Source organism: Etheostoma spectabile, chromosome 1, assembly GCF_008692095.1.
Source record: "Etheostoma spectabile isolate EspeVRDwgs_2016 chromosome 1, UIUC_Espe_1.0, whole genome shotgun sequence".
NCBI classification, from domain to species: domain Eukaryota; kingdom Metazoa; phylum Chordata; class Actinopteri; order Perciformes; family Percidae; genus Etheostoma; species Etheostoma spectabile.
Genome location: NC_045733.1, coordinates 20,908,796 through 20,922,660, shown reverse-complemented (window position 1 = coordinate 20,922,660; position 13,865 = coordinate 20,908,796). Strand labels below are relative to the sequence as shown.

The 13,865-nt window shown below is 41.8% G+C and overlaps 1 protein-coding gene across 1 annotated transcript in view; it reads right to left on the bottom strand.

Moving 5' to 3' along the window:
* Positions 1 to 13,865, bottom strand: part of phkb (phosphorylase kinase, beta) — a 114,980-nt gene that overhangs the window by 70,098 nt on the left and 31,017 nt on the right. The window contains 2 exon segments of the mRNA XM_032520275.1: positions 1,864 to 2,061; positions 3,887 to 4,016. Of these exon segments, the coding sequence (XP_032376166.1) occupies positions 1,864 to 2,061; positions 3,887 to 4,016 (328 nt within the window).

Genomic DNA, 13,865 nt, shown 5'->3' with positions numbered 1-13,865 from the left:
AGCATTCTAATCTGTCCAGAGCTTTGAAATCATACCATGACTGGAAGCATTAGCTGTTACCAGACTCTGGTCCATTAGCCTGGTCCTACCAGACTCTGGTCCATTAGCCTGGTCCTACCAGACTCTGGTCCATTTCATTAGTCCAGAGAGTCTGGCCACTCTCCATTGACAAGTGTTAACCTTCTTGAAGGCGGGTAAACTGTTGGATCTGCCCAGAGCTCAAACTTTTTCCGAACTCCGTGGGGTGGGAGGGTCACAACATCATGCCCACCAACAAAACTCAAAAACAAAAGATTGTTCTTGCTCGGGCTTTAACTTCTGGATTTTCAGCAACAACGGACCACATGGCTTAGCGCGCATCTTTTTCCTCCGTCGTTACGGAACTACAACTGTAGCGCACGGCCTCAACGTCATCGTACTCAGCCCCTCCCTCTGTTTACTGATTGGACCGGTTCAAATTTGACCCGAGAAAACCCAAGAATATACCGCAAACCCAGACGTAGTACTGAAGGGAAATGAATATTGAGCGGATATAATCAAGTCGTGTCAGAGTCAGCACCAATTTCGTTGTTTTCACACTAGAATTGTTGACTTTAGTAGGCCTTTATGGCAACCTTATTTTGGATAGACTCCAACTTCAAATCTATGAACTCTGAATCGAGGAGTAGAGTCCCCCAGTACTCCTCTGGGGATCTGTAGCACATGTGAGTGTGAATGACCCACCCCCAGAAGAAATGACGACACCTCTTGGATAAGAGGTGAAACATCATCTCGACCAAACACAAACTCCTGTTGCCTCTGACTTCTTGCAGATCACGGCTGTTCTCTCCATCTGCCTCTCTGAGCTCATTAAACCGGGAGGTTAGTTCTGCAGCTAATGCAATGATTTGTTTAGCATTAAAGGTCCTTCCTCTGATTCACTCATCGTATGCTCACTGAGCTCATTCTGGAGAGAATGTGCTGCTATTTGGCCGGGATCACGGGGGATTCGGAAAAGGAAAATGAATGCACTGTCATTCACATCCATATATATGCATGAGCACACCTACTCACAGGGACTCACTCACACGCACAAACACACTACGATTGGGGGTGAAATACCTGGGGGATTAAAACACTTGAAATGAGAGAGGCTAAGTCAGACAGATTTCTGAGCATTATCATAAAAGGATAATACCTTTACAGGCTTAACAATTTCAGAAACTTTTCAAATGTCACACTCAAGCACTTTCAACTTGCACTATTTCAGGTTTTCTGCATTGCCAACCATTGGCACGCTGCCTTTTCCTCAGCAGTAAGTGGTTGCCTCAAATAAACTCTGGGTACATTTTTCAAACATGATATAATTTGACATGGTTTAACTCAAATTGTGATTGAGATACCTTTGTATCTCAGTATGCATGCTGGGTTTTATTTGTTTGTAAGTCTCCATCACCTCAAGTTCAAACGGCTGTCTGTAAAGTTGGTGGTGGAGCAGGTGATCCTGTTATGGAAGGAGGGACTGCTTGCTTTCTTGTAGAGGGGAGTTCCCCAGGGATGTTACCTGGATCCTTTACTGTTTGTAATGCTGTCTTCGAGCATATTATCCACCGGTTAAATATTTATTCCAACTGCAACGCTAATGGCACTCAGCTGTGTCTTGCAAAAACTTGGGAGGATGAGTAACATTTTCTGTTTTTTGTATGTATGTCAGATATGATAACATGCTGGAGCACTCTAACCCACCCAGGTCTAGTCTGGGAGGCCTGTTGGAGGATTTAACTTAAGCATTAAAGAAAGAAAAACTGTATTGTAAATAACAATAGAAGGAACAAAGATAAAGAAAAAGTAACGACATCCTTTAGGTGTCCTACCAGCACCCACCTTCATTTCAGCAGGTTTGTAGTAGCGGCGATTCTTGTCTTCGTTGGTGGTGCGGTAGCCATCGCGGAGGAAACGTTTGAAGCCGTATTTGCCCCGCAGCTTGCGGACAATCTTGTCCAGCGTCTGACTGTAGAGGGCATCGTCATCTACTGCAAACGCAGGATAGCTTATGGTTGGAAGCAAGGCTGCATCTGTGTTCTGCCAGGGAGAAAAGATCTCATTTACACTAATAACATTCCCCGACCACAGCTTATGTGGTTTTGGTTTATCACTGAAATGAAACTCTATTCCACAATGATTGGCTTTTGTTTGTTTTACAGTGTATGAGTTACTACAAGACAAACATTTCATACGTTTAATTCATATGACCATGACTAAACTTAAATTATGTTCACCACAGTTATAATATCTATCACAATAACTGAGGAATCAGAATTAAATCCTATGCTAAGTTAAGAGATGAAACTGAATGCCGTTTGGCCGGCCCTGTGTCCAAAAAATGACATTCCCATACAACTAAAGTGATTTTTCAGTTATGTTTCAAGGATAAATGTATTCTCTCCTGGAGGTTTTTGACGTCACGTATCACAAACACGTTGGGTCACCCAGGAGTTTGTGTGAAACTATTTATGCTAAGTATGTAAGTATGTAAGTTAATTTAACATAATTCCAATACATACGTTAGTACTTAACGTATGTACATAACTTAATGTTAATTGCAAACAACAAACTAACTCGTTTGAACCCGAACCATGATCTTTTAGCAGACAGTAATCAAAACTTAAATACTTAAAACATCAACCACTTTCACATGTTTAAAACTGACCGGTGCCTGTTAATGGTACGAGGATGTGTTGAAACAAACGCTTCCCTCAGAACGTCATTAAGGATGCAGTTAAGTTGAATGGGAATGTCATTTTTATGAGACAGGGTTGATTCAGCCCTCGCTAAATCTTTATGTACTAAGGGTCATAAATTAGACAGCTGTAGATGCCTTTTACCATCTTAAGAGTGAAAGCTCCTGGTTGTGAACAGCACACTATAGCAGCCTTATTTTTCTTTTTTTATCAAGGACTGTCTGAATTGGAAGAATCATTGGGAATTAATATACCTATCAGGCTTGACAAACCTTTTTTTTATGAGCATCTAATTCTCTCCATTCATTTTTAGTTTGGTTTAGTCTACTAAGCAGTGGAAGTGAAAGATATTAGGCCCCAGCCTCACTGCATTCAGCCATGAATATTTAAGGTTTAGTAATAGATAACATAGCTTCCAAAAATAAATTACTTGCTTTCCACATGTTGATCTCTCGCTCCCTACTGCTCTCTCCCAGCTCCTTAAAGTTAATCTCATACAGCTATAATGTCACTCTAGTCGTTGTGATCATTTAAGTGTCTGCAATCAGTGGAGTGGAGAGAAGGGAATGGTTTTGCTCTTGCTTTTTTCTCAACGTACCACTTATTTCTTTCACCCCTTTCTTTTTTTCAGCTTTACTTCCCTCTAGCTCTGCAACCCCCTCTCACTTCCTTCATTTCTTGTCAAGGCTGAACCTACAATAGCACGGGTATGGCCAGTGTAACGGCTGCACCATAGGTGCATTTTTGAATAAAAGATATCCACTGATATATTGACGTGGGTATGTAGTTTATTAATTCCTTTATTTGGATCCCCATGAGTTGCTAACAATGTAGTATTGACTCTTCCTGTGGTATACATGTTTGATGTGTACAATTACAATTTTTCGGGAGATTTTGGAATATGTTTGGCAGGCCTCTAATTTATTTTAGTCTTTGTGATTGGTAGAGATTATGTCCAAAGCTACTCCTCTTAGTTATAAAAACAGCATGTTGCATCAATATGTGGTACTTTGGATATTTTTCTAAAATCTATAACGGATCAACTAACTAGTTGAGACAAAATTTGCATTTAACCATCCCCTTTTACATTATCTTACGCTTTAATTTGTAGGTTTTTCAGTTATTTGTAGGGTGAATTTAGTAGTTGTATAGATAGAGGAACTCACGTGTGAGCGGGACTCTCGGGGCAGTAGGGAGCACAGGGTTTGTCGGTTCCTGTTGTGGGCGTCCAGATCCACAAATATCACCGACCAGGAACAGCCCTGCAGAGCAAAACACATCCCAGTCAGAGCTGAACTATTCACCCGTTACAGGTACAACAGCCGCACACGGCCTCCTGTTCTGCATGTGCACACCCACAGAAATGCACAAAGATGCACAAGTCCGCTGTCATTTTTCAGGAATGAAAAAAACAAATTAAGGCCCACTTTAAAGCTCCCTCCATCACACCTCTGCACATCAAAACGCACTCACATACACTTTCGCTGTGAAACCCGGCTGATATTTTTGGGTTGCACATGTTTTTGAAGTACAGTGTGGCAGTGCTTGAACAACAGCGAGTCAAGAGTCTTCCTATCACTTCAAAAGTCCTCACGTATAAAACCCAAGTGCTGCTACTACAACGCAGTCTGTTCATCCAGTGCACTTAAACACCTCGGGGACAAAGAGGAGGGGCAGTTTATACTTTTACTTTGTAAAGGAAGTGATCAAACTGGCATTATGGTTCTATAAAACAGGTCCAGTCCACTTCATCCATCCATCAGCAGCACTTACATTAAACCAACGGAGTCACTCCTGCAACCTGCTAAGCAGTTTCTAATGCAACTCAAATGCATTATGTATGAATATTGCCAGTCTACTTTTTTTTTTTTTTTACCTCCAACACAGTTCCAGCCAGGGCTTTTAGTTAAATCAGCAAGCTTTCCTGTCACAATTTGCACGGCTTGGGTTGCTGGCCCCCAATGTAGGCAGATGTCAGGTCTGACCTGGGCGCTGCATACTGGCTCAGTGGTGGGAAAGGTAAAGCAGAACCTGTTTCACCTCAGACTTTGGAGGTGGATTCCTGTCATCCCCTCACATATTGAGCAGTTTCTACTCCTGCAGCATTGAGAGCGCCCTGATGGGGAACACCACAAAACAACACCAAACAGGACCTCAAGGCCCTGCAAGGAGGGGTTCGTTCAGATGAACAAACAACAAGCGGTAGAGATTCAATCGTGCCTTAAAAGTTAGGCCCAACAAGGCCCGACAAGGCCTGACAAGGCCCGACAAGGCCGGACAAGGCCCAACAAGGCCAGACCCCGACAGAATTCGGAAGTATATTTTGATTGACAGCTTTTTGAAAGCCTGAACCTGTTTACAGCCCAACATTATTCAAAAGTGCGCACGCAAACAAGACCGAAAATAAGACCAAACCCGTCTGGTCCCGTAGGGTCCCATCGGGTCCCATCGGGTCCCGTCGGATCCCCAGCAATCAGATACTCTAAACCCCAGCAATCAGAGTAGTGAGGCCAATATCCGATATCTGCTATTATAACGGTTTTTGTGCTTTAACTCTTAAATGCTTAAAGTCTTTGTGAATCATTACCAGTATGACTACTTCACTGGATTTACCCAATTACTGTACTTTTATCAAAATTAAATCATACTGATATAATAATTTATCAAAAACACCATGGAAAAAGATCACATGTATCACACTGGTAAACAGTTATTTTATATTTTATATTATAGCAATATTCAGATTTGGTAAAAAAAACAAAAACATGTTCTCAATAATATTTTATCTTTAATGGAAAATTCAACTGATTGACATTAATTGTGCATTAAAACATTGGTCTTTAATGTTTTTTATCATTTTGTTCGGTGAACATTTTAAACACAGGCCACATGCCGAGACTCGTGCCTGATAAGGTCTGAAAACTGCAGTGCACTCTGGGTATTGCTTTGGGTCTGTACTTCAGCTAGGTGCTAGAGATGCTTAAATAGAGGCAAGATATTAAAAACCTAAATGTGCTCTAGCAATAGAGAGAGAAAACCATTAAATGAATAAATTAAATTAAATTGTTGTGTAGAGAGATTAGAAAACTATGACTGGCTGCCATTCTATAGGGAAATAAATGCCAATATAAAAATAATCAGTAATATTTTTAAGAATTTATTTTCATTCTCCATCTCTACTTTTCCATACCACCCCACTTACCCCTTCCACCTAGCGCTCATCTGTCTTAATGAAAATGTGATTGTATAATATGAGTCAATTACAGGTTACTGTAGTCTGTGCCAGAAAGCCATCAATGTCACTGCTATTATTATGGGTTGCTAATAAACGTTGACAGGATGTAGATTATGTAATACCCCTTTCCAAGATCATAAAGTACATCAACTTGACATCCCTTTCCGTGCATTATTTAAATTGAAAGATTTATGTCAGCATAGACTCTTCCACATACAGACATGGGGGGATGGTGGGGGGGGGGCAGGCCTGCTCTTCACTGTGTGGGAATTAGGTGACAAACCCTGAGAAGAAAAGTGGAACCTGTAAGGTTTTGATTGTCCAGCCGTGGGTACGCAGCTCAGTCAGTTTAATGCCAGTTTAAAAGGGGGAATGCCAGTTTAAAGGGGGAAGGATCGTCTTCTTGGCGAGATCAATTTTATCTGCAGTTTCATATGTCACACCGAGGAGAAGATGCTGTCTTTGCATCTGTTATGTGACTCAGAGGGGTTGTGGAAAAAAAAAAATCAAAAGTTTCCCAAACGGCCTGTTCATTCATCTAGTATAAAGGCTAAATGTGACACCCACCCACAAGAGTCTGCAGCTGGTGTAAATTGTGATACTGGCGTTCAGAAAGTACTAAATGTTCCGGTTGAGAGGGTCGGGGGAGTTGCATTTGGTGTTGGAAGGATGAGAGCAAGCGGCTAAATCAAGAAAGAGAGATGAGATCAATAATAAGCAACTGGCTGACTTGTAGCACTTCCATTCCCATAGATGGAGGTGAGACACCTACATGAAGCTGCCCCCCCCATGTCAACCATGTCATCCAAAAATGATTAAAAACACTGCTATTCATTTGTGCTACGTTGGTGCTGTAAAAATGATTGATTGTGCTGTTAAGGATTAAAGTAATTAAACTTTTCATTATCTGGCCAGTGATGTCACCTGGCCCCCCCATATTTGTCCAAATCTCCCCAAAATGGTCTCAATCGTTTGTGCTGATGTGTGCTCTTAAAAAACCTTTGTGCTATGTTTTTTTTAAGTTATTACGCTTTATTACACTCGTGACCTCACCCCAACCCCCATTAATGTCCAAATCTCCATAAAAATATTTATTATTTATTTGCAGCCCAAATAGGAGCCATGTAACAGACTGATAACATAAAAACCGAAGTAGCACAAATGTTTTTTTAACAGCACAAATCAGCAAATGTAGCACAAACGATTGAGACCATTTTGGGGAGATTTGGACAAATAGGGGGGGCTGGATCACGTCACTGGCCAGAAAAAGAAAAGTTTAAATACTTAAATTCCTTAACGGCCCAAACTGGCACAAACAAATAGCAGTGTTTTTAATCATTTTTGGATGACATGGGGGGGCAGCTTCACGCAGGTACAAGACCCTGGATGAGACACCCAGACGTCGAGAGGCCCCACACAGCATGGATCATAAAGCAGCTACCTCTATAAATTGATTCTTTCACCAAGCTGAGCTTGATGACATCCATTTACAGGCACAGTTAAACCCTTCATCTTGCAGCTGATCAGGAGAGAAAAACAAACAGACTTTAATATACACTCTTCCTGACAGCCCCGTACGTAGTAATAATCAGCTGCAATAGATATTCGGAATACCAAGAAGAAAAGATAATAAGGAAGGAGGCTTGCTAAGTACAGGGCTTCATTTTCTGATCCATTAGCAGATGGAATGAATTTCCCTGGTTGTCCTTTCCTCCACTCAGAACCATATGTACCGATAGACACTGTAAGGGAGATTTGATGAGGAACCAGGATCAAACAACAACTGCGGCCATCGAGTCTGCTGAGCCAAACACAAACATGTGGTTTTCTATAAATTCAGATCCTGATGCAGGTAAGTCTTTACACAGGATGCAAACATCGAGCATATCTCACTGATGTATTAAGCTGTAATGAGCCTCTGCAGATCTGAATCCGGAAACAGGCTGTCCATCGATCATGTGATCTTGTGCCATGGGACAGGATTAGACATGAGACAAATACAGGTGTCTGGGAGTCGTAGGAGGAGGAGGAAATTAGATTGATTAGATACTGTTTCAACTGATTGTCCATTGACCAGCAGCTACCAGGCCACGAATGCAGTTGGCTACACAGAAGTGACATACATAAGTGCAGGATTACAATGGTCGTAGTGCAAGACAGGATGTGTAATGAATATATGAAAAATACTTTTTAAACAGAGTTTGTACAGAGTTTTCAAAGTCAGGAGTGGGTGTAATGTCTACAATACTGTGTTCCATTCAATTGAACCATTGCAGTGCCTCAGCAGCACGCTGTACGCCAGCGCCCGCACGCCTGCAGTCGTAGCACAGACAGCACGCGCACCACCAGCAGCTGTCAATGGCTGTGTGGTTGCCGCAAAGGACAGATGCTGAACATAATGCTCAATACTAATTTTATTTTTGTTTTCCCCTCATGTTCCCTGGTCAGACGAGCTCCAAAGCTCACGGGTTGCTAAAGCGTGTCGTCATGTCCCGGGTCGACAACGTTCTGTTGGGCCTAATGTTTCTAATGCTACCTTGCAGTGCCTGCTATGTCCTGCTAAAGTCTGCTACGCCTGCTACGTCCTGCTACGTCCTGCTACGCCTGCTACGTCCTGCTACGCCCTGCTACGTCCTGCTACGTCCTGCTGTGCCTTGTAATGCCGCACAGCGTCCTGCTATGCCAAACTACTACAAAGAACTGCTACAAACTACTAATTTTTTCTATTTTTGTTATTGCCACTCTTCATTCTGACCCCAACCGGCCCGTCAGACACCGCCTACCAAGAGCCTGGGTCTGACCGAGGTTTCTGCCTAAAAGGAAGTTTTTCCTCGCCACTGTGGCCCTGTTGCTTGCTCTGTAGGAAACTACTAGAACTGTTGGGTCCTTGTAAATTCTGGAGTGTGGTCTATCTGTATAGTGTCTTGAGATAACTCTTGTCATGAATTGATACTATAAATAAAATTGAATTGAATTGAATTAATAAGAGTGACAACATATGTGGTTCTGTGACAGGAACAACGGCGTCTTTCAATTGTCAGCTCCCCTTAGAATACACCTAAAAAAGCAATATATAATAGCTTTACTGTATTGTCATTAGATATTGAAGAAACATGCTAAGTTGAAATACTTTCTTCTCTGACAACAATGCTAAAGCCAGCATGTTTTCCTTTGAAATGTCCACTCTGGTCCAGGACGTCTGTCTTTGTCTTGGTCCCAAACACGGCGTGCCTCAGCAACGGAAGCAGCAACCGAAATAACCGGTTTAACAAAAATAGATTTGGCCCGACCGAAAAAACGTAGGCATCTAGCCTGACTAGAGACAAAACACGGGTAAATATTGGCAATGCATATGAAAGATGGAGACAGCATGGAGCTTTTTAAGTAATTTCCACATTTGGAAACTCACATTAAATTATTATAGAGTAATCACGTTAGATACTTTGGCAAAACAACCGTCTAGCCTAATTAAAGTTCTTTATAGGTCGCTCTGTATTGTATGGTACGTTTTGCAATATTCTCGTGGCTACCATTGCCAGCTTCATGGTTTTGATATGTTGCACATGATTCTTACTTTATTACAAACTGGCATGCATCCATAATGTGTAATGTACAGTTTATACAGACAAGCTGCTATAGTAAATGATATTGTAGATACATTGCAACAACACACAATTTGTATTCATCCATACATAAAATTAGAAAAAGTTATCTTTATGGAAGAATGGGTATATGTTTATTTAATTTTATTGTTATGATTCTAAGCCTTTTTTTAACTCTTGTATGATAGCTGGGTCAAATTGACCCATTTTAAATTTTTACAAGAAGAAAAAGTACAATTTTTTTCTACCTAAAAATCAACGGCCTTACCTTATTTACTGTGATAAACATTCCTGACTCCATTCAGAAACTTTTTCTGGATATGACCACTTATGATTTTTCCATAGTGGATTTTTTACATGAATTATAACCATTTGACAAAAAACAAACCCCACTTGCATTTTTAATTGTGTTCTAGTAGAGACTGATTGCCTTCCCTAAACACATGTTATCTCAATTGTTTGAAATTATGATAAAGACATTATTTCTAGTAGATTATGAAGTAACATTTTATTTCAGAATTGTTTTTAAATCCCCAAATAAGTCACAGGTCAATTTGACCCGAGGGATACGAGAGGGTCCCGGAAGTGAAGCCAATACAAGGGTAAAAGATATGTTTTGTGCATTTTGGCTGTTAATTGATAAGACATTTGACAGGAAAGGGAAGAGACATGCAGCAAGCTGGATTTAAGCCCTGGGCCGCTGCGGTAAGGACTGAGTTTTGGCACATGGGGCCCAAGCTCTACCAGGTGAGCTACCATTTAACTTACTTTATATTATACGGGGTCTGGAAAGTAGTAAGGCCGGCAGTCGCTGAACCTGAATTGCTTAATGCCGTAGGCAGCATCTAGCTAAACGTGACCATGTCAGCGTTCTTAACCTGGCAACCCGCATGAGCGCCGAGTCTGGTGATGAGGGGCCGGGGGAAGACCACTCTCTCCAGAATTTGGGATTTGGACTGCAGTACCCATTTTAAAACCTGGCTGTCAGTATTAAATATTGGTCCTTTAAACTGCTATTTTAGGATTCAATAAAGATGAAGGGTCCCCAGATTGAGGTCTACTTCAGATAATGGATGTCTCTAATAAAAAACGTGTACTAAATTCCACACTGGCTGGCTACTGTGATGCAGACTTAGAATGAATCAATTTCACTGTCATTTTATTTCCCTTTCTACCCGGCCAAGATTTCCCTAGAAAAGAAAATGAGGCGGGGGAAAGATTGCAGGGGAACTTGGCATTGACTGCTGGTAGATCTGCTGACATATGAAAATGCATTCAATGCCATTAGTGAAGCCTGAATCAATGCTTAAAATACAGAGCATGGCTGGCTAATTCAGCCTGGAAAAAAGCTCTGCTCAAACTAGGTCTGAGAAATACACACACACACACACACACACACACACACACACACACACACACACACACACACACACACACACACACACACACACACACACACACACACACACACACACACACACACACACACACACACACACACACACACACACACACACACACACACACACACAGCAAGGCTGTCAGCACCGCTCACAAAGAAACAGAGGAGATATGATGCTTGGTGGAAACAGGAGGTTAACTAAAGTGATACAGGAAACAGGACCAAAACAGTATCATGATGCAACACTTTCAGTTGACAGTTGGAGATAAATATTCTCATGATGAAAATGTTACCGTACACTGTTAGTCCATGGGCTCATACTGTAGCCTGCACAACAACAGTCTCTTACTCTTACAGTATATATACAGTAATATACGACCACCTTATCTTGTGACCAACGTTTCATTCTCTACCAGATAATCAGCAACATGTAAAATTGTTTAAGCTCCAGAAAAAGCCTGTGCATTTTGATTCAAATGCAAATATTCATTACTTGATAGTTTTGACCACTTGGAGGCAGCCAAACAAGCTGTTACTAAGACAACACTGACATATTGTTAGCTTATGAAGTTGATGTGAGGAAACGTGTGTGCCAACAGTTCCCAGGTAAGACAAAGATTAGCATTCCTTTGGAGTCATGTTTCAGGCAAAATTCACTTTCTTTTAGCTCTGTTTTGGTCTCCACCAACTCTTGTATAAAATTTCTGGCTCTTCAGTTGCTAAATGCTCCATTGTGTTCCCCAGCTAGATGCTAGATGAACTTTTTCTGTTAGCTTTTTGGTGCTGGAGAGTTAGCATACAGGGGATTTATCAGAGTATTTTTTACTAAGAACAGTAAAAACAAAACACTCCATTAACTGCTATGGAGACAATTCTTGTGGGTTCGTCCCTACGAGGGATCCATTCCACCTTACATGTACACATTGGATCCATTGTTTATATAAAAATATTGATTAGAGCAGCTTTAAGGTCTGACACAGATTCTGACACAGGGCCCCTCTACAAAACACAACTACTAGATTGACAGGCCCTCTGCATCTGAGTGGCAGTGCTCTGTTTTCTCTCTCTTTTGTCTTGCTTGCTTGCTTTCTCTCTCTCTCTCTCTCTCTCTCTCTATATATATATACCCGGTTCCTCCTTAACTCATGTCAGATCGGAGACAGTACTTCACCATTAGTCTTGTTCAAGCCACTTTGATTTGTCTGTTTCTGCTTGTATATTTCTAGCATTATTTCCATCTATTGTGCCTGCAGTTTCCACCTGGACCTGGCTCTCGTCACCACTCCACTCCTACCAGACACTGCTTCAAAACCCCAAGGAACTGGTATCTACTGGATTGGGAATCACCCACTGGATCACTGACAGGAGCCTTCTCATCTGCCTATCTGCACCACCCCGCTCTGCCTCGGACTACCATGGACCTGCCCCCTCCCCTTGATAACCGTGGCCTCTGCTCCCACTTAAGTATACTGCAAAGAAAGCTTGTTTTCACTTTCACTACCGGCCAAATTGTATTTTATCTGTCCAAACAGCTGAGCAAACTCAACATCATAAGCCATTAGTTAGTAGTCAAATGACCATAAACCAACTGAACCAAGTTAAGCTTTGGAGGTCTGGGGGCACTCAGCTAGTTGTAAACCAGTATTGACTGGCCATGACACAAAGGGATGGAAACATACACAATAATAATTGCATACAGTACAGTACAGCACAGGCAATAGATTTTGTAAAAATGTAATCATGAATTAGAGATAACAATGACATCTTTATGAACTTATGAGCACAGATCTGTTTTCTTTTATGTCCCCATGTTTAACTCATCACTTTAAATAAAATACTCCAGTCTAACAATTTGACTGATCGTGATGATAAACATGAGGCAGAAGCAATCATTTGATTTGATATGGATATATGAATACTCTGCCAAAATGAACACATCCTTTCCTGTTCATTTCCACTGAGCGTGCCCACTGGCACTCTTGGACTAGAAATGACTGCTCAATTTGATCATTTACACAGATCTTGTTTACACGGACCAATTTTTTTTAAATCTGCCCCTGCCGCAGTGTACAGAATGTAAATTACGCAACAATGTGTATAAGCTAGCTTACTATTTGTGGAAATCCAAAGCCTGACCTTAAGGGGAGGAAATACAAGAAGCGCAAGACACAGGGCTCCTACACTACATCCAATGTGTTATCTTTTCTCGAGGGTATCTTGGCAAGCTGCTGCCAACAGCCTCGGACTGTTAGAGAAAGAATAAAAACATGCTGTGCCGAGATAAGCAATGGCAGAAATTGAGGATCTTTATCAAGACACTAAGGGAGGAGAGGGAGGCTTGTTCAACCTTGAATGATAAATCAGTTAGGAGAACCTAACAAAAAATCTTGCTGGCTAAGGACAGTGCTGGTGGTTTAACATGTGGTGCAGTTTTCCAGAAAGTCCTTGCCAAACCCAACGCAGCCCTAACATAACCTCTGATGAAGATGCAGCTGACCAAGTAGTCTCGCATTGCCAGACCTTCCTCCACAGCGCTGCCAAGGAGGGTCTGGCTATTATTAATTTCATATTTATTGAATAGGGACAGATGCTTAGACATTTGTGCTACACATCTCCAATGTACAGCATCACAGCACGTATAGCTATTGCTGATTTCCAATGGCCGTCCCTAGAAGGGCATGTTAAGGCCCTGACCCCCCCAACCCGATAATCGGCCGTCGGACAGTCTGGTGGGGTCGGTGACTCAAGTCAGATTGGTGTGTTCCGGGCCGTCGTCCGCCGGAGGAGCCAATCCGCCGTCCTCTTAGCGGATTTGACATGTTGAATCGGCGGGTGGGCCGTTGGACTCAATGACCAATCTGATTGGTTGATTGGTGGAGTGCGAGCCATTGACTAGCGAATCAGCG